The 25188-nt window shown below is 34.6% G+C and overlaps 1 protein-coding gene across 1 annotated transcript in view; it reads left to right on the forward strand.

The window, feature by feature from the left end:
• Positions 1-14359, forward strand: part of LOC137938815 (transcription factor-like protein DPB) — a 30877-nt gene extending 16518 nt beyond the window's left edge. Inside the window, exon 10 of the mRNA XM_068783861.1 lies at positions 14283-14359. Coding sequence (XP_068639962.1) covers positions 14283-14299 — 17 coding nt within the window. The 3' untranslated portion in view covers positions 14300-14359. The remainder of the gene's footprint in view (positions 1-14282) is intronic.
• The last annotated feature ends 10829 nt before the right edge of the window (positions 14360-25188 follow it).

Raw genomic sequence — 25188 nt, forward strand, 5'->3', positions numbered from 1 at the left:
TTTAATGCATAACATGGATTTGAGCTTGGGCAGACGCGGTGGTCTATTATGTTGGGCAGAGGACTGTGCAGACTTTCTTTATGAATTATTTTTGGCGACCCATAAGCGGGATAGAAAGAAAGGGGGGTGTTTGAAAGCCTCTTGAATGTGTATCTAACAGGTGAAAAATTTGTGTTCTTCATCATATTAGCCCATTGCAGAAAGAAGAGGACTTCGTTGTAAGAATTTACAATTGAAAATAAAAAAGAAAAAAAACAGAAAAAATGTTTGCAGATCCAATATTTGTTAAAAACGAAAGAAGAGATTTGAAGAGAGAATAAGAGGGAGAGAAGGTGGAGATGAGAGTGTGAAGGATGGTTTGCGTTTATAGTATATAATTACATAAATGTCTTTGCTTAAGTGAAAATTATAATTTTTTTATATCTTCTATTCTACTTGTCTTTTGTAGAATTTAGGATCCCATGATAAAAATTTCAACCAAACTAAGAAGAAGAAGGAGAAGAGAGATAAAAGATTAATCACCAAGAGAGAGAGTTTGGATGGAGGAGAAGAGGGAGAGTGCCTACCAAGGAAGAGAGCTTAGACGAACTTTGGGGAAAAGGAGGAGAGAACTTGAATGTTCTACCTCTTAGGCAAGGTTTCTATTTATAACTTTTACAATGCCATTTAGGTCTACAATATTATAAAAGAAGAGATAAAAAAAGACAAATATTTACAACTTTATGTTATCTTTATAACAAGTCTTCTTATTTACTCATATGCCACCTTTTAGATGTGTAGGCTTGAGTTCATTCTTCTAACACTTTTCTTGGACGTGTGGGTTTGAACCCACTCTTCTAACACTCCCCCTCAAGCTGGAGGAGGAGAGAAAACATCATAGATACCCAGTTTGCAACATATAAAGGATATGATCTTAGATATAACCTGTTTAGTAAGAATGTCCACTACTTGCTCTTATGATGAAACATGTTTGAGGGAGATTATACCCGTTTAAAATTTCTCCCTTATAAAGTGGTAGTCCAATCTGCGTCTGAGAAACCTTCTATGTTGAATTGACCATTTTTCTTATAAAGCAATCCTCTTTCTAGGCTCCTTTTTAGTATCGCAATATCCTCTCTAAGGCCTGCCAATGGATAAGTTGTGTTTTATGCATATACTGACTCACCACACTTATAACATATGATATGTCTGGTCTCGTTATTGTGAGGTAGATAAGTTTACTCACAAGTCTTTGATATTTGCCAATATCAATATCTTCTCCAGAATTTGCATATAATTTCACATTCGCATCCATAGGTCTGTCAGTTGGGCAACACCCTATCATTCCCGTTTCTTCGAGGAGATCCAAGACATACTTCCTCTGAGATAATATTATCCCATACTTGGAATGAAAAAATTTTATGTCTAGAAAATAATTTGATGTTCAAGATCTTTAGTTTTAAATTCATGACATATCATGTTTTTACTCTTTGTACGCTACGTGTATCATTGCCGGTTAAGAAAATATCATCAACATACACAACAATAATACCTTTCCTTTTGAGGTATCTTTAAAAAATACCAAATGATTTACTGAGCACTGATAAAATCCAAACCGTAGTAGTATTTGACTAAATTTATCAAACCAGACCCGAGGGGACTGTTTAAGCCCATATAAGGACTTCTTTAAGTTGCATATGGACTCCCCCTCAACCACATAACTAAGTGGTTGGATCATATAAATATTTTCGCGTATATCACCATTTAAGAAAGCATTTTTTTTACATTGAGTTGATAGACAAGCCATGAAGAGTTAGTGACAAACGATAATAGGATAAATACCGAATTTAACTTGGCAGCAGGAGGGAAGGTCTCCTCATAATCCACTCCATAACATTGAGTGTACCCTTTAGGGACAAGGCGGGCCTTATGGCGAGCAATGGACCCTTTCAGATTATGTTTGATAGAAAATACCCCTTTACAACCTATTGGTTTCTTACCTATCAGAAGTGGTGCTAAGTGCTATGTCTAACTTTCATATAAGGCTTGCATTTCCTCATCCATGACCACTTTCTATTCGGGATGTTGCAGGGCCTCCTGATAGAATTGTGGAATAGAGGTGGAAGAAAGAGATGCAAGGAACTGAGAACATGCAGAAGACAAATGATTGTGAGAAGTTGGATATAGGATGAGTAGTACAGAAATGATGTTCTTTTCTTAGAGCAATGAGCCGAGTATAAACTGTGGACCAAATGGAATAGGGGAAGGACTTACCTCGAAGGATCCGAAAATTCCACAGGTGAGGTGTTGGTCGGTGCTTCGAGGGCCAGAGTGACATCGGCATTAAAGGGCGCAAATAAACAAGGAGTGGTTGGAGGGAATGACAAACCTGGAGGAGCATCATTCGAGGAATAGAATGAGGTATCCTAAAAAAAGTTCACATCCTGAGACACAAGTAACCTCCGAAGGGTAGGATTGTAACAGACATAACCTTTTTGGGTGCGAATGTAACCCAATAAAATGCACTTCATAGAACGAGGAGCAAATTTATTTTTCTGAGGAGATGTGATATGGACAAAACAGACACAACCAAAAACTTTTACAGGAAGAGAAAATGGATCTTCACTAAGAAATAATACAGAATATGGAGTCTTATGATCACGTACAGTTGAAGGTACCTTATTGATAAGAAAACAGGCTATAGGTATGGTATGTGACCAATAAAAGTAAGGTACTTTCATGGAGTAGAGGAGGCCCCGAGCAACCTCAAGGAGATGACAGTTCTTTCTTTCAGCAACACCATTCTATTGAGGTGTGTAGTCATGAGATGTTTGATGAATAAAGCCATTACCTTCACAAAAGAATTGAAACTCATTAGATAAGTATTATTTAGCATTATCAGACCTAAGTATTTGAATTTTCTTTTCAAATTGAGTTAATACCATAGCATGAAAGGCCTTAAAGATAGTAATTATTTCAAATCTTTCTTTAAAAAGATATAACCAAGTAACCTGGGTAAAATCACTAATAAACGTAACAAAGTATTTAACATGAGAAATACTAGAGACACACAAAGATCCCCATACATTAGAATGTACTAGAGAAAAAGGAGCAACATTTGTAGTTTTAGACTGAGGAGAATATCTACTCCGTTGGTGTTTGCTTAATTGATAAACCTCACAATTGAAAGTAGATAAAGACTTTAAAGAGGGAAATAAATGGCGAAGAGAAGGTGTAGACGGATGGCCAAACCGGTTGTGCCAAAGTTTTACCTCGGATGGAGAGGATGAAGTGCAGCTAACAGAGGCAGGTTGAAGTAATACAAGCCCCCTTTTTCATTACCGCCACCAATCATCCGCTTCGTAATGAGATCTTGAAATACACAAGAAGAAGGTGAGAAGGTGATAGAGCAATTTAGATGTTTTGTGAGTTGACTTATCGAGAGTAAGTTTAAAGGGAATTGAGGAACAAATAGGACATCTTGAAGTGGGATAGAAGATGATCCCTTGCCAAATACTTTGGTTTGGCCACCATTAGCAATAATAAAAAAATTATTTGGAATACACGAAGATAAATAATTGAACATGTGCTTATTACCTGAGAGATGTTCGAAGGCCTCAAAGTCTATTATCCAAGATGAAGAGGAGGAAGAGGAAAAAAACTTACCTGAAGCAATAGTGGTAGCAGTCGTTGGTAAAGGTGTAAGGGAAGACTCCATAAGTGACTTCATTTTCTGAAATGTGTCATAGTCTTCAGGAGTGAGAGTCATCTTCCCGGTTGTGAGTCAGCCTTATCTTCCTGCTTATCAATTTTAACGGAGGCAGGAGTAGATATGGCCCATTTTGGTTTGCCATGAAGCTTCCAACAATTTTCCACAAGGTGGTTCTGACCACCACAATAGGAGCATATGCAAAGCTCTGTGCGAGAGTGGGTAAGACCGGTTCTACCACCCCTTGTGCGGCCTCTTCTAAAATGTGTCACTATTCATTAAAGGATGGAAGTGCGGAGGAGCTAAGAAGTTGAGTCTTAGCAACTTCAAGGTAGGGCTTGATATTTGTTAAACAGATTGCTGCTGCTAAGGCTTCTCTTTACCTTTCTTGAACCGCAATATCGGTAGAGTATGGTTGAGTGATCTTCCACTCTTGAAGGAGACCCCGAAACCAAGCCTAAAACTCATGAATATTGTCCCCTTGCTTAGTATTTAACATGTTTTGCAAGACATCAAACAATTTTTTTAAAGAGGCCGTGCTAGAATATAACTTAGCAAATGTGTCCCAAATGTTTTTGGCTGATTCCAAGTTGACAACATTGTTGGCTGCATACTCTTCCATACTATTAATAAGCCAACTAATAACTAAATTATCATTCTTAAGCCACTTGGTAGGATAGATCTTCTTCATCAATCGGTGGAGAAGGTTTGTTTAAGTGAACGAGAAGGTCATGCATAATAAGAACCCTTCGTACCGATTGAGATCAATTAAAATAATTTGATAGGCCCCTTAAGGGAATAGTAGTAATTATGAGTATGCTACTCTTACTACTTGTATTTCCAACATCTATCTTGAAGTAAACAAATGCTTAAAACCACACTCAAGATCAATAATAGAAGTTCCAAATTTAAGAGTGAGTAAAACCAAAGTGGGAAGTCACTTTAAAATCATGCAGGCTGTCAAATAAGTCAATCCGAATGTCCCAAAGAACACAAATAGGAGAAGATCTTCTAAAAAAACATCCACTTATTCAAACTTCAAGGATTCGTGTACCAAATCAGTCACTTGCAAATTGAGATATAAAATCTTATCCACAAGATTAGGCACTAAATCATCAAAAAATTCGTGCCTATGTCAAGTGGAGTTACCATCCAGAAATGAATCAAATCCTCTTATATCCTTAAAAAAAATCTCAAAAGGATAGAGTGAAAACTTATGCCTTAACCCAAAAATTCAAATTGTGGCTAAACACTTGTAAGGACCACGATTTGCTTTCATTGAGATCCTTTATAGTAAATAAGGTCTTTTTTAAATCTCAACTCATAGGGTAAATCTAACTTAAATAACCAAGTGTTGGAACTCAAGAGAGTAGAGAAGGCAACAAAATAGTAGATACATGTAGATGATTTTTCATCATGCTAGAATTTAACCATATGTTGATTCACCAGCTAGAAAACAAACCACATGAGCAACACCAAGTATAAGAGGACTTGAAGCAACGTGGAATTCCAACTCATAGGAAATCGAGCCAAGTCACATGTAAGTAACTGAAGCTCAAATCATTTCCATCACATAAGCATTCTCTTCTCAAATCATCAATCTTGATAAAACAACTTGTAACAACCAATCTTGATCAAACTTGTAATTTAGCTAAAAAAAGACCAAGATTATAGCATCTTCTTAACACAAGGAATTAACTTTAACAACTTCTCATATGAACGTCATCTTGTCTTGATGTAATCCAGAGATCAAATGTTCAACATATAGCAAATAAAATGTGTAAATAATAACCAGAAATGATTTATTTTTTCATGGTTGGACTCCTTCCTTCATGAGTAACTTCATGGACAGATCTTCATAATAATTTTTTTTCGTATACTTTATCAAAGGGGATCCTAAACTCTATGCTCTGATACCATGTGGAATTTAGGATCCCCATGATAAGAACTTCAACCAAACTAAGAAGAAGAAGGAGAAGAGAGAGACAAAAGATCAATCACCAAGGGAGAGAGCTTGGATGTAGGAGAAGAGGGAGAGCGCCTACCAAGGGAGAGAGCTTGGATGAACTTTGGGAAAAAGGAGGAGAGAACTTGAATGTTTTACCTCATAGCCAAGGCCTCTATTTATAGCTTTTACAATGCCCTTTAGGGCTACAACATTATAAAAGAAGATACATAAAAAAGACAAGTATTTACAACTTCATGCCATCTTTATGAGAAGTCTTCTTATTTACCCATATGCCACCTCTTAGATGTGTCAGCTTGAGCCCACTCTTATAACACTTTTCTTGGACGTGTGAGGTTGAGCCCACTCTTCTAACAACGTGTGGGCTTGAGCCCACTCTTCTAACATCCTCTTTACATGAAACTTGGTCTATAAACATAATTGGACAAACAAAACAAGATTACATCAAGACATATAAATAAAGATAAAGTAAAATAGCAAATTCTTATGTATTTATGTTTCAACTCTCCCCCTCAAGCTGGAGAGTATATGTCGAATAGTCTCAATTTTCCATAGAAGTTCAGAAATTTATGTTTTCCCAACGTTTTAGTTAAGATATCGCTAAGTTGATCACCATACTGAATATATGGAGTGGTCACCTCCTTTCTCATTATTGCATTGCGGATGAAATGACAATCTACCTCTATGTGTTTCATCCTCTCATGAAACACCGGATTGCTTGCAATGAAGATTGATGCTTGGTTATCACAATACATAATTATATGATCCTTCTAATAGAAGCCTAATTCATGGATAACATATTTCACCCACATTAGCTCACTAACGGTGTGGGCCATTACTCTATATTCAACTTCTACACTGGATCGAGCAATAACATTCTGCATTTTACTCTTCCAACTGACTAAGCTTCCTCTTGGAACCTACATAAACAAATCATCAAGTGATTATTAGGCTTAAAAAGTAGACCATTTCTTGGTGCTCCTTTTAGGTCTCCTTTTAAATATCATAAGATTTTCTATGCGACCTGTAGGTGAATCTTACGTGGATGCTCCATGATTTGACTGCAAATGAGATATCTAATCTAGTAACTATAGCATAAATAAGTTTATCAACTAGTCTCTGATACATTGTTTTATCTCTGGACTTTGATCATCATGAAGATCAATTCCTACTTCTATAAGTGTATTAGTTGGCTTAGCCCCCATAAGTCCATACTCTTGAAGCATATCAATGATATATTTCCTTTGAGTCAAAGTTATTCCCTCATTGCTTCTTGTAACTTCAATACCTAAAAAGTTTTTTGGTTGACCCAAATCTTTAGTCTCAAAGTGATTCACCAAATGGGACTTCACTTTTTCACTACCTAATCTATCACTCCTTGATAGGATGATATCATCTATGTATACTAATAAGACAATAATCTCAGACAATCTCTTCATGATAAATAGTGAGCGGTCACAGTGGCTTCTATGAAATCCCATGGATATAACGACTTGACTAAAATTTTCAAACCATGCTTTTAGACTCTATTGTAAGCAATAGATAACTTTCTTGAGTCAACATACTTTCTCTTTCTTCCGCTGAGCAACTTATCTGGGAGGTTGCTCTATATAGACTTCTTCCTCAAGTTCACCATATAAAAAAGACCTATTTAATATCCAGTTGAAACAAAGACCAACTTTGATGGACCATAATATAAATCAATATGCGAATAGAAGACGAGCGGCAACTAGAGAAAATTTCAAAAACATCCACACCAAAAGTTTGGAGTATATCTTTTTGCAACAAGATAGATCCATTAGAATTATATTTAGTAGTATAAACCCACCGATAACCAACAACAATAATACTTGGAGGTAAATCACATAACTCCCTAGTCCCTCTATCAAGTAGTGCTTCCATCTCTACATCCATGACTTTCTTTTGAAGAGGAGTCAACAGAGCATCCTGCATTGTTAAGAAGGAATAGTGCAAGTGGAGATGGACAAAACAAACTTACAATAATTATTAGAAGAGGAATCAAAAGAGATAAAGTGATTTCTCAGTAGTAGCATCACATGTTGTCTAAATACACTCATCAACTAGAATAGAAATAACAAGACTGAGTATAGAAGGCACAAGAGGAATTCACGCGAACTTGGAAGATTCAAAAAAGGAAACATCCTTGAAGAAGATTATATTTGCATATAAATTTTTTTTCTCATAGATAGACAATAACATTTGTACCCTTTTTGTATTCGAGGATATCTCAGAAATATACATTTAATAGAGTGAAGAGATAATTTATCCTTAGAGGGATTAAAGATATATGCAAAACAAACACACCCAAAACACAAGGTCAAGGAAAGGAGGTGCTGTAGGTAATACAATTTGAACAAGAATCTTGCCATTGAGAGCAGAAGACAACATTCTATTTATTAGAAACCATGCAGTAAGAACAACATCACCCCAATATGGCTTGAGGACATTTATATGAATTAATATAGTATGAGCTACCTCAAGTAAGTGACGATTCTTATGTTCAACAATTCTATTTTGTTGTGGAGTGAACACACAAGAAGTCTGATAAATAATTCCTTGTGACTGACAAAAGGAATCAAATTTACAAGTCATAAATTCAAGGTCATTATTTGTATGTAAGATATTGATTGAAGCTGCAAACTGATTCTTTATTTCATTATAAAACATTTGAAATACATCAAAGGCTTCAGATTTTTCTCGCATGAGAAAAATCCAAGAGCATCTACTAAAATCATTAATAAATAAAATAAAATACCTATAACCAAATTGACTAGTCACAAGACAAGGATCCCAGACATTTGAGTGGATAAGCTCAAATAGTTTACTTTTCTTATGAGATGAAATAGGAAAGGAGCCCGGTGATTCTTACTTAGTTGACATGACTCGCACTGAAAAGTAATACAAGAAGGAAAGTCTAGAACTACTTGAAGCAGTTTTGTAGGTGATGGATGACTGAATCTTAGATGCCATTGAGAAGGTGAATCAACTGTGTTGTGCATGCAAAACCAATCATCTTCCTCTTCACGAGATCCTGGAAGACATAATAAGTAGGATAAAAGGTTAAAAAACAATTCATGAACTTAGCCACCTCACTATCGGACAACAAATTTAAAGAAAATTTAGGAGCTAACAATGTAGACTGAGGTGACAGAAAAGGAGCAAGGGTAACATTTCTCACTGCTTGTACTGGTGAAATTGATCCATCAACAAGGTTATCATGGTTAACGAAGAGTGACTCTTTTAAGTCAGAAAATAGTGAAGACATGCTGGACATGTGTTTTGTGGTTCCAAAATCAAGCACCCAAGATGAGATACTGAGAATGCATACATACCAGTGGGAGGAGTAGTATGAGGCAAGGATGCAAAAAGAATAGATAACTATGCCATACATTATGAAATCTGTTGTTGTTGTTGGATTAATTGTTTTAATTCATCTGAAGCACCAGGTAGGCCTGATGTTGTAGTTTCAGAACTTGGGGTTGTACTCTCGTGTGTAATAGTATTTGCTCACGTAGGCTTCCAAAACTTTATCCAACATCTATCCGAGTAGTGATTTGTGTGTCCACAGTGAACACACTTGCACTCAAATTTGCCATTTTCTCTGCATCGTTCTCTACCTAAGTTCTCTTTGCCTCTGCCTTTGCAAGTCCCTTTGTGTCATTTGGACTTCTTATTGGAACTTGATGTTGTAGCTGATGTATTAAGGGCAATAACTTCACCCACTTTTGTATCTTTCACAAGTTAAGGCACACCGGTCTTTTTAGCTCTCATTACCCTATTAAAGGTAGTAGTGAGGTTGGATTCTTCATCAAAGACTAGAACTTGTGCCTTTATGTAATCAAATTCAGCACCCAAACCATCTAGAAAATTTGCCACTAGGAGCTGACTTTGCTGTTTTCTGATTTCCTGTTCATCCGTAGTAAATGGATGAAAGACATTGATCTCCTATCAAATACTCAAAAAAGAACTACAATATTTTATTACAGTCATATTACCCCATTTCAAGTCGATGAAATTTGTATAGCTCGTAAAATCTAGAAAGATTGCTCTCTTGTCCATAAAGAGCTTCTAAAGATAGCCACATAACTTTGGCAATTTCAAAGTTTATAATTTGACTTTTGATAGTAGATTCCATGTTGTTGACAATCCAAGTCATCGTTTGATTGTCTTTAGCTTCCCAATCATTATCTTGAGGGACAAGAGGGTCATCCTTAATAAATTTCAACTTTTTCTTGCCCTTTAAGTACATTCTATCAGATCTGGACTAAGTAAGGTCATTATCACCTTTCAACCTCTATTTACAATAAAATTTAAGCACAATTACACACATGCCCTTACTTAAGTGAAAACCCTAATATTTCTATATCTCCTACTCTACGTGTCGTCCTTACAAACTTGGTCCATAGACATAGTTGGACATACAAAAGAAGATAACATCAAGACATAAATAAAGATAAAGATAAAATGACCAAATTGCCTTTGTACTGATTTTTCAACAGTGGTCCTAGTGGCAACTGGTACATGAAAGTAATTATCCTGACATTTACTTTATTATTATCTTCATCATAGTAGTCTTTAATGGCCGATGCCCATCGTGTGGTTACTCTTGAAGCTTCATTCTTAATTTGCTGCAAAGTCGTTGTGCTTGTGTATGATATGATCACAACCCTAAGACAATCCGAAAGACTCCTAGGCATGCCATGGGTTGAAGAGAAAAAAAAATAAAGAAAAACTCATTTGGACTCATTAGTTGGAATTGGGTTTTGTTAATTCAAAATCATGGGGATCCATGGTCCTTTTTTTTTTTTTTTTTTTACATATTTCTCTAATTCTTGTAGGATTCTATGTCATTGGTTATAGATTTTTGGTTATTGAATCAAATAGCAAAGTATAAATACTAAGCTATGCTGTGTTCACGTGGATTCAGAAGTATAATTTCCATTCTTTGGTAATGATATCATGCATAGATACAATACGATTATATTAAGCAATAAAGAATAATTATGTTACTTGTAGTGGAATACTATGTTATGCACTTTCAAAATGTTATAGTTGGGTAATAGAAAGAAGAGTCAAACTGAACTAATAATATCAAACCAAAAATAGGGGATTTTCACCTAAAAGTTAACATTTCGCTATTTTCCATAATTGGTCAAAGAATCACAATTTGACATTATGTAATCAATAATTGGTAAACTTTCTTGTTTTAGGCATATAAAAAGAATGTTTAACAACTTCAAATGAAATTTTTTTTAGTATGTAAGGTATTTTTAAAAACATAGAAAAACTTTTTACTGTACACATGTCTTGGCTCCTTGATGACTCAATTAACATGGCTAAAAGTATGAGTCAGACTACCACAACTACAAGTTGAGGTCCCTTTGTTTTAAGAGGGAGGTTGAGTCTACTCTAGTGCAATTTAGTTGACTACTAAGATGTCATGAATATTAGCTTAAAATGAGTCCACTCCAATACTTCTTAGAATATACATTGAGTTGAATCTCATATTGAGCGAGTTAGGTGATACTTAGCAACATTACTGTTTCTTGGGTCTTTTAAAAGAGGTGTAGTAAAGCACTTAAAGTTATATTCAAGGAGGTTGTGGTTATTTTATTTTCTACTTTTGTTTCCTTTGTTATTAGCTTTCTGAGGTAATTAAGGCTGGAGAATAAGAGTTTGTTGGTATCAAGATCTCTACTATGTGGTTTTGATGATAATAAACATTTCAAACTAATTGTGTAGAATGAAGGATTTTTAAATACATAAAAAATCAAAAGAAAGATAAGTAGTGTTGATGTTTGAATATTGAGGCTATTTGAACAAAGTTTACTTAATAGAACAAGAATCTTAGATGATTGTTCAAATAAATAGGTTGTTTTGAAAAATTACACCAAAAAAATGTTGTTGAAAAGACAAATGATTGAACAAGACAATGCTAGAGCATTGGAGAGAAACAAAAAAACTTCTAGCAAAGGAGATCCTTTGAACAAGACCACTATTTGAGTAAATAAGAGATATAGAAAGCTCCCAGACTCTTGTCTAAATAAGATGATTTTTCAAATAAATAGGTTGTTTTGAAAAACTACACCAAAAAAATGTTGTTGAAAAGACAAATGATTGAACAAGACAATGCTAGAGCATTGGAGAGAAACAAAAAAACTTCTAGCAAAGGAGATCCTTTGAACAAGACCACTATTTGAGTAAATAAGAGATATAGAAAGCTCCCAGACAAGAATGTTGTCTAAATAAAGTGAACATTTGCATAGAACAAACATGAAAAGAGCATTCTAGAAAGGTAGATGGCCTATCGAAGGCACCATTTGTTGAATATTTTGAAAAGTGAAAAACTTCATTGATTTGATGTAATTTGAGTACAATGAGTCTCTATTTGTAATAGAGAAAACCAGTAGAATCCAATTATAATTAAATTACCCTTTTCCCAGTTACACTCAAAGTTAAACACTAAAAGATAAGTCCTAGAACAATTGAACAATTAAACATAAATAAAAGATTAACATAACTAAAAAACTTTTAACTGAGACTCTTCTATGAGATCTCTTCTTGTGAGACACCTATAAAACTCCACCATATTAACTCTTGCTCTATGAAACTTCTTATTGTGAGAGTTATGTAAGACTCTTCCATATCTGATCTTCAACATTCCCCTTCAAGTTGGAGTTTATAATTTTCAACTTGCAATATGAAAATGATTCCTCGTCTTCAATCTTGGTCTTCAATCTTTATTGGCTAAATTTTTTTCATAGATGTTAAATCTTCATCATTAGTTCTCCCCCTTTCTTAAATATTTTGGTCACATAAATTTACCAAATCATGTGTAACATACCTCTTTCTTGTACTTTTTCTTCTACTTCTAACCAAACTCTTTGATTAGAAGAGAAATTTAGCTAAAAAACTAGGATTCTAGGAGAAAAGGAAACTCAATTCATGCCAATGTTTAGAGAGATAATTGGAGAAAAAATAGGAAAAAATGAGAGATTTTTGACAAAACTGACCTTTAGTACTCTGATATCAATATCTCCCACAATAAAGATCAGAATCACAAAATGTTTATTACTTAAGAATCTGGACTCAAAGAGGTTTAATTTGATACTTAATTTGACATAAAAAGCTTCATTATTGAATTTTTTATGACCTCTTTATTTTTTTTTCAGTTTTAGCTTAACGGTTGCCGACTATAATGCAAGTATCTCCTTACGTATAGATCAGATTGACATGAATTTTTCTCCTTTTGAAACTAAACTTTGATATCTTTAGTTCAAGTATAAAATTTCTTCATAAAATATAATTCTTTTTGGAGAAAGAATTTGATAGATATCTACCTCTATAATTTGACTGAGTACTCTTTCGTCTTTGGTTGTCTTGAGCTTGGACTTTTCCAATATTGATATCTCCCTCTAGGAAACTTAGATTGAGAATTGGTTTAACAAGCAAAAAAATAAACTGATAGATATATCTTTTAACATATAATTCTTTATATTAACTCTTGTTCTTGATGGCATAAAATGCCTAAAAAGTTGAAGCTTTTTGTTGCTGCTCGAACCTTTCTTGTAGTCTAACTTTTGTTGCTTCAAATATTGATTTCTCTTTGTAGAAAACTTTGATTGCCAAAATTCTTTGTTTTGGAAAGTAGACTCGAAAATATTTTTGTCAATATATAATTTTTAATATGAAAAGTTCAGTATGAAGGTGTGGATACTAAGAAAACATCAAGTACTGGGACATGAAAGAAAGAAAATATAGAAAACGAACCAAAACTAGAGATGGTACATTAGAAAAGGATCATATTATTTTTGTGGGTTGATTGAGTCAACTCATAGAACCCACTATAATACCATGTTGAATTTCTGTAAAAGTGAAAACCTTTTTTGACTTGATTTCATTTGAGTACAATGAGCCTCTATTTATAATATTGGTAACTAGTAGAATCCAATTACAGTTAAACTACCATTATCCCATTTATACCCAAAGTTAAATACTAAAAGATAAGTCTTATTACAATTCAATAATTGAACATAAATAAAAGACTAATATAAATAAAACATATTTAATTGATACTCTTCAGTGAGACTCCTCCTGTGAGATTCCTATAAAATTCCAACATATTAATTCTTGCTTTGAGACTTCTTATTATGAGAGTCATGTAAGACTCTTTCATATATGCTCTTCAACACTATTTGACCATGTGAAGCAATTCATATCCCTAGAGAAAAGTGAAATGTTAAAACAATAAATGTGTTCGACTAAAAGCACCCAAGCAGAAGAGTTGGAGCATAATAGGTTGAAGGATTTGAATATTTGAACAAGCCCCAGAAGTAGAAACAACACCAACGTTCAAATCTTCAAACGATCGAGCATGTCCGAATATAGGTAGCTTAGAATATTGCAAGGGAAAATTTGAAACCTTAATCCAGCCATAATAGACCATAAAAATCTGAAGTAACTTAAAATTTTTATTAATATCTCAAAACAAATATTTCAAGCCATTATTTGAGATTTTTCATTGATGTTTTGGCTCATGCCCTTTTTCAAAAGTTGATGATACTATTTTAGAATTATAGAGATTGACTTTATAAGTTGATTTTACAGCTTACATTATACAGTGATATGGGTAAATGGGAGTAAGGGAAAACATGAAAGCGCGAGAAGAGGTAGGAACATGAAGTAGTCAAGGCCGTGAAAGCACCTTCAAGTATCATTTCTATCAACTAAGTACACAGAGTCTTTACTTTGAAATCAATATTTGTACTTGCTTAGTATGTGCTCATATACTTTGTAATCTTTAGGATAAGTGCAACATATAGAACTATACTTAAGACTCTATTTATAGCCCCTCATAATCTATGTAATCTATTTTTGAAATCATTTGAGAACATATCAGGTTGAGTCTGAATTTGTGAATAGGGCCCATATTGGGTTGGCCTTCGCATGAGGCTAACTCACTAAACTCTGTACTATGAAGTCTTATATGTGCATGTATGCACATCTCATTGCTGAATAACTATGCATTTTTTTTTAAAATCATTCATTGTTTAGCCAATAAATTTGACCCTTTTTTTTATATGTCCGTCCATTTGAAACACACCACTAATAGAGCTGCATTTTGAATTGACCTTTTATTTTTCCAAAAGGTACCCAACACTTTGAAGTTAAAAGTTTTTTGGATTTGATTTGAGCTACAATCATTTGTTGAAAGGACACATAGGGGAGGTGTATTCTTATTTGTGTTTGTATTGTGAAATCAACCTATTAAGAGATTGTATGTGATGGATTGTAAGCGAGTAATTCTTGCAAATGCTTGGGGTCAAGTCTTATGTAGGCAAGACCAATCTTCATCTCACTTGATTGAGACCACCTTTGTGGTTGAGGTTGAGGTAATGAAAAATTCATTTTTAGGTTAGGTTTAGTTAGTGTGGGCAGATGTGTTGTAAAGTCCTTTTTGGATTTAGGCTAGTGAGCCTAGTTGGCTCCTTACATGAAGTCCTAAATGTGGGTCTAGACTAGTTAACCTAGTTGGCTCCTTACAGGAAGTCCTAAATGTGGGTCTAGACTAGTGAACCTAGTTGGCTGTTGACCATAAATCCCAACTATGGGTTGGGGATGTTTGAGGGTCTTGGTTAGCATGCCTAGTTAGATTATGATATCTCATGAGTCGGTCTACGCTAGAGTGCTTGGTTTGTTGATAAAATTTCCATTTGTAGGTGTAGGTGAGAGTGTTTACTATGTTGGTGTAAAAATCTCGAGTGTTGGTCTATCCTAGATTCTAGTATTCTGTAACTTTTGTGAGGGAGTGTTTTGTAAATTGGCTAATATGGTCAATTAAGTAGTGTTAGTCCTTATTGTAGGCATAATTTAACCCTTGTGGCTCTGGATATAGATGTCCTTAGTCTTATGTAGTGAATTTATATCGAAGGTGCACACACATTGGAAATCGATGTATTGACCTGACTTTGGGTTGTGAAAATCATCCTAATTGGATAGATAAGAAGGGTTGGGAAACGTTCTAAACTGAAGGGGGTGAAGGAAATTTTGATACCTAAGAGTAACTAAAATTTGACTTGAATATAAGGGCTATTCAAAAGACCCAAACAAGCGTAGGCACCCCAAATCACATTTTCGCCTTTGAAGGAAAGAATGTTTTTTACCTAAGATATTAGTAAACTTAATGTGTTTTTGGTTTGTAATGTCAAAATAACAACTAGTAAGTTGTTAAGCACCTAGCCAATACTACCCAAAAGACCCGTTTGTTAGGAGCGGAAGACATAGGTACTTAACCCAGGACCATAACATTACACCCCCCTTCGCGAGCCGATTGGTCACCCCTTCCACTAGGTCGCCCCCTCTGCATAGGTCATCGTCGGGATTCGAACGCGCGACCGAGCGTTAGCTCTGATAGCAAATGTTAAACACCTAGCCAATACTATCCAAAAGACCGGTCTGTTAGGAGCGGAAGATATAGGTACTTAATCCAGAAGCATAACATAAGTCAACTTGGGAAACATTGATTAGTCTTATGTGGTTTAGACTTTTTCCAAACAAACTAATGCAAAATTTTAGTAGTCAGAATTTATCTTCCTCAATCAAAACAATTGATTCTTCAACCATTATTGGATGATTTGTATGAGTATATCAATCAACCTCGTGATTTTGATGGTGAAAAATCATGATTGGATTTTCAAGATTAAGCTTAGCTACAAAATTTCAAAGTCTATTAAAATTGAGAACTTGATCAATAGTTACAAGCTTGTCATGAGGACTTAGACTTTAAAATCATTTCAAAGCAAGATTGATGATTGCCTAAAGTTATGTAGTACTACGTTTGTATTTAACTAAACTTTAAACCCGTAGAATGCATTGAAATCATTAAGATTGGATTTTGTGTCACTTACCAAATATTAAATTCTAAAAATAGTTTCGCTCAACAAAGTAAATATGCCTTGATGTAAGTAAATCAACCATCCTCTTAGTTTGCCGATGAAATATTGAGTTATGCAAAACAATGCTATTTGTCCACATTTGGTGGTTTGCGTTATCTAAAAATTACGTAAGCTGAATATTTGGACAAATGTGCATTGAGAAACTATTGAGCGTGCATAAGAATTGAAATTTTGAGGTAGCCAAATCCAAAATTAATTTTCAAGTATTAAAAGTAATTCAGTCTAAAAAATCCTATCTTGTAGCTCAAAATCAATGTACTTTATTTTGAAATGGTAGATTAGTCATTTTGATGCATAGAATTATTGAATGTTTAGGAGATAAATAATTCATTGATTAATTGTAAACAAAAGTACACTCGTGTTCTATGTATAATAGAGAAAACTCTTACAAAGAACTAGTAATAAGAAACATTTGTATCCCAATTACACTGACAATAAAAACTCCTAATAAGAAACAAAGTAAGAAATTCTTACAAAAAATTGATAGAATTGAAACTTTTTTTGGAGACGTATTCCCATGAGACATATGTAAGATTCCATATTAATTCTTCTACTATAAGACTCCCTTATCATGAGAATAATGCAAGACTCCTCTATGTTTGCCTCTTCAACAATCTCCCTCAAGCTAGAGTTACTAACTTCAACTTGCAAAGAAAAAAATTCTTGGTCTTCAACATTCTTTAGCTGTAAAATTCTGTATCATTATTTCCTTCTAAGTTGGATTTTCTTCTTTGCTAGTAATATAATTTTTTTACCATAACTTGTGGAATTCTTCATAATAGGCTGTATCAAATACCATAAAATATGTTTTTTTTTGTACTTCTTCTTCTACTTCTCCCCCTCAAGTTGGGGATCAAAAACACATATAGACCAAAATTTCACAAAAAAAATATGAAAGAAGGAAATACCACTCTTAACTAAATGAAAAAACTTTATACACTACTCAAAATGGTCTAAGTGTAAAAAAAACTCTGCTCAATTTCAATGCCAAAAAAGCTCAATTTTAGGGTATGAAAAAAGATTTTACTTACTATTTTAAGGGTAACTAAAAATATCACCACTTGGGTGAATAAAAAGACTTGACTTCAACTAGAAGTTGGACACTTTCCTGTTCGTTGCTAGTAGCAGGTCAATGTGCCACCTAGCTTCTCAAGAGGGGAGTGAATTCATAATAAAAATTAAAATAGAAGTGCTAATTGTGCAAATAAAATTGATAAATATAAGGAAAACTGAACACGCAACAAGGATGCCAAGATTATTTGTTCTCAATGTTCCTGCAATGGTAATCATTGCCCCAAAACCCTTGCTCGGGAAAAAAATTCACTAATAAGCTCTATTAGATAAAATTACAAAAGATATCCCAACTATCTTTAAGCCAAGTGTAATACCCAATTACACTTCCCAATCTCTCCCAGGAGATTCAATACAACTAGATTCTAGCTCTAGTGGGCAATTACTTTCTAAATTAGTCTAGAAAACCTCTTTCAAGAAAGTTAAATTACAAAAATAAAAAATAAATCTACACCTTTGGAGAGATAGATTGTCTCCAAGCTTTCAACACTTTAGGCACAATGAAAAATGATTTTGGAGTAGAATGCAAGAAGTTGCAGGATTTTGCTAAAAAATTGATTTTTCTCTAGCAAAAAGTAAATATCGCTCTTGTTAAGGATTTCAATTGTTGGTGTCCATAAACTTAGAATGAAGAGAAAAGAGGGATTCACATTTCTACCATATTCAATATGCAAATTGTAGTAAAATAACATGGGCAGAAATGCCCTTTGCCATGGTGGCTCGAGCCTCCCTTTGTAGCCATGGCTGATATTTAGGATTCGAAGAAGAATTTGTTTCATTTCAATTAAAGAGGACAGGAAATGGAGATGTAGACTTATCGTCAATGTGGCTTAAGAGGTTGTGAGAGAGAATACTAGTTATTGGTTGATAGCACCAGATGACATAGTTAGTATCATTCAGCTTCACAATGACTAGGGAAGTAATATACACAATGGGAATATAAGAAGTTAGGGGTGACACTAAACCAAACCGGCTCACAAACCATTCGAGCTCGAATTGAAAAAAGCTTGGCTCAGTTAAAATTTTACTTGAGGTCGGCTCGAGGTCAAACTTGAAATAAGGTTAAGTATAACAAGTCAAACACGAGATTTTTCAAGCTCAGCTTGTTAGCTTGTGACTCGACTCGTTAGAATAATTTTTTTTTATGAAAATATCCTTTATTCTAATTGGTATCATCAATTCTCTCTTTAGTTGGTTGATTGTTTCTCTTATTTACCTCAAACCTCAAACGATCGTTCTACCCTTTTGGGTCCCTCAACATATAATATTGTTGTTTGTTAGTGGAATACACATATTGATGGAAGTGTTTGATCTTTCTTTTAGGTTTATTAAACTTGTTACTATACATTAGTATGCTTAATTGTAAAGTCTTGGACTCCTTTGTGATAACTTGCAGTTCAATTGTACCAAGGTCATCACAATATCTTTTTTATTTATTTTTGAAGTTTTAACTGTAGGTTGGTGCTCAAACTTGGCTCGAGCTTGGGCTCAAATTGGGTTAAAATTTTTGGACTCAAGCTCGATTTAAATTTTAAGCTCAAGGTTGAGCTCGAGCTCGAGCTAGAGTTCGAAGTATTTAGATCAAGCCAACCTCGAATATATGCAAGTTCGATTTTGGCTCAAGTCGATGCCACTCCTAGAGGAAGTCATCGAGTTAGTGATATACAAAGACATGGAAGATGATGAATGGAATTTGGAAGGAGTAGACATGAGAGAGAGGAAGAATTATTACCCAAAAAGAACAACCATAGATATTTGATACCGATATGAGAAAAACAAGGAGTTCAAATTTAAATTCTAACTTGATTGATTACAATTGATTATAACAGGTTTTTATACTCTTTTCTCTTACCAATGTTAACACTTTACAATGTTGGAAGAGAAAAATTGCAGGAAATAAGAAGTTGGCTGGAAAATCTTCTTAGATAATGATATGGATGATGTTACTTGCATGGCTGCTTGCAAGGCAGATGACGTGCCTGTGCTAACCAATGGTGAGTGTTTATCACTAACATCTATCTTGTCTTTGATTAATTTTTTCTTAATTGTCTGATACAAAGTATTATTGATTTATTTATATAGTGCATACTCTTAATGGAATTGCCGGAAGAAGTGGGGTATTTCTATTTAATACCTTCAATTACAACTAGAATGGTCATCGAACAACTGAGAAGCCACTCATATATGTTAGTTAACAATTAAGAGAGATTTTTTTAATACAATAGCAGGTATTTATATTTTTGGGGAGAGAACATTAGATATTATGTCCCTTGAGCTTTGGAAAATAAATTGCTTTGAGGTTATGGTTTTGGAGGGAAGCAACTTATCAATGGGGACTTTTTAGAGTTCTTTATATCTTTTAGGGCTTTGAAAATGGAATAACATGTAGAGGAACTATCTAATCAGGTCTTAAGAGAGAAATGGCTAGTTAGAACAATACTAGCTATTAGTACTTACATTAGAACCATATCATAATTACTAATGTATTAATATTATAAATTATTTGAGGACCAGGTCGAATATTCACATATTGAACTAGATTTAAAATTTTTAGATCCATTTTAATGTTTGGATCAGGTTGATTCGGGTCGAGTTTTATTTTTTGACACATCCAACATCTGAACGAGTATTTATTAATTTGTATAGTAGATCCACCTTCTAATCCAATCCTTTTAATTGTGTACTAGATCGGTTTCATGGATTAGGATTTGTTTAGATTGAGGATTAACTTGATCATTGCAACTCTAATAGATATTATATTTAATTTATTTATTTATTTTCATTGGTGACATTAGTGCAAGGAATCCCTTGTCAGTCTCATAATTGAAGGGGAAGTTTATTTGTATACTCTCCCTTTCATTGAATAGAAAAATAGTGGAGGATATGATGGACCTTCAAATGCTTACTCTTTTCACTCTCAACATTAGAGGTGAAACAAGAAATGAAGGGTGACTTTTTTCCTGAGATTGAAAAGGGTTGGGATAGGGAAAATCCTCTCTCATTTTCTTCTTAAAGTATTTGTGGTGTATTTGTCATTCTGAAAAATTAAAGTGAAGGAAAACACATTTTTCATCACTTCATGAAATGTGACATATATAGTTAATTGTTGCTACATCATGAAATGTGACATATATATGTATTTATGATTGTTTCTAGAACTTTCTCTCTAATTATACCTCTTTTATTGAAAAGTTTCCTTTCTCTCTAATAAAATCTTTTCCTTGCGATGTTAAAGCTTTGCTCAACTTTGTTTCTTAAAGATAGAAAAATATATTTAATAAAACCTCTCTCTCTCTCTCTCTCTCTCTCTCTCGCTCTCTCTCTCGCTCTCTTATTTGTCATTCTAAAAAATTAAAGTGAAGGAAAATACATTTTTCATCACTTCATGAAATGTGACATATATAGTTAATTGTAGCTGCATTATGAAATATGACATATATATGTACTTATGATTGTTTCTAAAAATTTCTTTCTAATAATATCTCTTTTCTTGCAAAGTCTCATTTCTCTCTAATAAAATCTTTTCTTGCGATGTTAAAGCTTTGTTCAACTTTGTTTAGTAAAGATAGGAAAATATATTTAATAAACCTCTCTCTCTTTCTCTTTCTATCAACGTTAAACTTTTGAACTGTTGAATTTAGGATCCCTTTGCTAAAATCTCGAGCAAGGTGAGAGATGGAGAAAGAAAAAGCAAGAGAGAGAGAGAGCTTTCGGGTAGAGAGGAGAGAAAAGAGAAAAAAGAAAAAGAGTTTAGGATAGAGAGGAAGTCTTTACGAGAGAGAAGTGGAGAACTACTTCACTTTCTTATTTTAATTCGAGTACAAGCACCTCTATTTATAGTAGAGGATAGTAGTAGAGTCCAAGTACAATTAAACTACCATTCTCCTAATTACATCTAAACTATAACTCTTAAAGATAAGTTTATCATAATAAAATAACTCAACATAATTAGAAGACTAACATAACTCAAACTAAAACTCTTCTATGAGGACGTGATCATATGATAAAGATGTCAGCTTGTGGTTAACATTGTGGGTCCCACTTGATCTTCTAACTCATGTGATAAGGATACCAACTCGTGGTAATCTTTATTGGTCTCACTTGATCTTCAAATCTTTCAATTCATTCTAGCTCGTGCTTCACATCTTCCAACTCATGTGATGACACATCATGTCATCTCACGTTCTCATGGTGGGTCCCACTAGCTCGTGCAACCACGGTGGGTCCCACATTATAACACTCCCCCTCAAGTTGGGGGTGAGAAAACATCGTAAACGCCCAACTTGCTGCAAATGGTGGACAAGATCTTATGAGTAACTGGTTTAGTGAGAATGTCTATAACTTGGCTTTGTGAATATATATGTTTGAAATATAATATGCCGATTTGGAATTTTTCTCGTATGAAATGGCAGTATACTTCAATGAGCTTTGTTCTCTCATGGAAGACCGGATTTAATGTGATATGTATTGCTACCTGATTATCACAATATAGATCGATAATAGCTTCTTTATAGAATCCTAGTTCAGTGAGAAGGGATCTGGTGCATAGAAGCCCACTAACTGTGTGTGCCATGGCTCTGTATTCTGCTTCTGCACTAGGCCTTGTAACTATATTCTGCTTCTTCCTTCTCCATGTAACCAAGTTCCCTCCAACCATTGTACAATATCCTGAAGTAGATTTTTTTTCATCCAGGGATTCAGCATAGTCCGCATTTGAGAATCCTTCTATGTTGAAGTGACCATGGTTCTTATAGAGAAGCCCTCTTCCTGGAGCTCCTTTCAAATATCGCAATATCCTTTCTAGTACTTGCTAGTGACTGAGTTGTGTCTAGTGCATGTATTGACTCACCACACTTACTGCATATGATATATCCGGCCTTGTTACACAAAGATAAATGTGTTTCCCTACAAGTCTTTGATGCTTTCAATATCCACATCTTCTCTAGTACCTGTAGATAATTATGTATTTGAGTCCATAGGGGTTTCTACTAGTCTACACCCCATCATTCATGTATCCTCTAGTAGATCAAGGACATACTTCCTTTGAGATAGTACAATCCCATGCCTAGAGTGTAGTACTTAAATACCCAGAAAATATTTAAGTAGTCCAAGATCTTTTGTCTTGAATTCTGCACATATCTTTTCCTTGGTTTACTGAATGCCCTTGGGGATCACTACCGGTTATGACAATGTCATCAACATATACTGCCAAAATCACCTTGCCTTTAGGTGTGTCTTTAATAAATATGGAGTGATCTATAGAACATCTATGAAATCCTACCCGTATGACTGATTGGCTAAATTTATCAAACCATGCACGACGAGACTGTTTCAGACCATAAAGAGATTTCTTCAATCGACATACTGACTCCCCCTCAACCACAAATCCAGGTGGTTGTTGCATATAAATTTCTTCCTTGATATCCCCATTAAGAAAAAAAAATTTCACATCAAATTGATATACCTGCTAGGAAGAATTAGCAACCAGAGATAATAAAATACATATCGAGTTCATTTTGGCCACCGGAGAGAATGTTTCCTCATAATCAATTCCATAACATTATGTATAGCCTTTAGCAACGAGGCGAGCCTTAGGCGAGCAACAAACCTATCCAGATTGTGTTTCACAGTAAAAACCCACTTACAACTGACAAGTTTCTTATCTGATGGAAGAGGAACAAGAGCCCATGTTAAATTTTCATAGAGTGTCTGCATTTCTTCGTCCATTGCCACCTTCCACCCTGGAAGTTTGAGAGCCTCCTGATAGGACTGATATGGAGGAGATAGATGAAAGAAATTGACAACATAAAGGAGATAAACGATGGCGAGACACAAAATTGGATATGGGGTGAGAAGTAGAGGGCCTAGTGCAAGTTCTAGGTTCTTTCACAAGGCAATGGGACAAGTATCATATTGTGGGGCAAAAACAACAGGAGAAGATGGACTTACATCGGTGGGATCTATAAACTCAGCAGGTGTGGTGTTAGCCAGTGTGTCTGGGGGTTGTGAAAATTCTATAGCACGAGGCACAACCGGTCAAGGAGAAGTTGGTACTGAACATAGACCTAGAGGAACATTGTTAGAGTAATATGAAGAGTCTTAAAAAAAAGTTACATTCCTAGACACAAGTAACCTTTGGAGAGTAGGTTATAACAAATATAATCATTCTGTGTACGAAAGTATCCTAAGAAGATACACTTGACAGATTTGGGATCAAGTTTACTATGTTGTGGGGAGGTAATATGAACAAAACATTGACAACCAAAGACTTTCAAGGGAAGTGAAAAAGGATCATCATCTGGCAACAATAAAGAGTATGAGGATTTATGACCGAGAACGGAAGAGGGTAGCCTATTTATAAGAAAACATGCAGTAAGGATGACATGTGGCCAATAAAAGTATGGGACTTTCATGGTATACAGTAGTCAGCAAGTTACCTCAAGAAAATGAAGGTTCTTCCGTTCTGCTACACCATTTTGTTGAGGGGTATAGGCACACAATGTTTGATGGATAATGTCATTCTCTTGACAAAAGGAGTCAAGGTCACTGGCAGTATATTCTTTGGCATTATCAGACCGAAGAACTTTTATTTTTTGACCAAATTGAGTGAGTACCATAGCATGAAAGGATTTAAATATGGATGAAATTTCAGAACATTCTTTAAAGAGAAATAACCATGTGGTACGAGTAAAATCATCAATAAATGTAATAAAGTACTTGATTCAAAAAATATTGGAGACGCCTAAGGGTTCCCATACATCTGTATGAATTAATGAAAAAGAAGCAACACTTTTAAGTTCTGGATGAGGTGAGTATGTAGTCCTCTAGTGTTTGCTTAGTTGATAGACTTCATAATTTAACTCTGACCTTTCTTTAAGAGTCAGAAAAAGACGATGAAGATATTGTGCAGATGGACCTCCCAACTGATTGTGCCATAGACTTGTCTCAATTTCACTAGTTGAAATAATATTTATTTTAGGCACGTCCAAGTAGTAGAGCCCCCCTTGTTCACAGCCTCCACCAATCACTTGCTTTGTTATAATATCCTGAAACACACAAGAAGTGGGTGAGAAGGTGATGGAGCAATTAAAATATTTTGTGAGCTAACTAATAGATAAAAGATTCAAGGGGAAATTAGGAACAAAAAGAATATCTATGAGCAAAAGTGATGGTGTAACAAAAGTGGATCCTTTTCCCGAGAACTTTAGTTTGAGAGCCGTCAGCTATGATAAATTTATGTGAGAGACAAGGACAAACTGAGTGTAGTAGATTTTTGTTATATGTGAGATGCTCGGAGGCCCCTAAGTCAATTATATAGGATGAAGAGGAGGCAAATATCATACCTGAAGAGGAAGTGGCAGTAGTAGTTGAGGAGGAACTTGGAGAAGAAACCATAAGTGTTTGCATTTTTTTAGAATAAGTCATACTCATCATCGGTAAGCGGTTTTCTTTTCTGTTGATGTGGTAGACTGGTCCTCCTTTGTATC

Source organism: Aristolochia californica, unplaced genomic scaffold (genome assembly GCF_029961685.1).
Source record: "Aristolochia californica isolate CCGP_79_NKW_82.1479 unplaced genomic scaffold, dmAriCali1.0.hap1 SCAF_8, whole genome shotgun sequence".
NCBI lineage: Eukaryota > Viridiplantae > Streptophyta > Magnoliopsida > Piperales > Aristolochiaceae > Aristolochia > Aristolochia californica.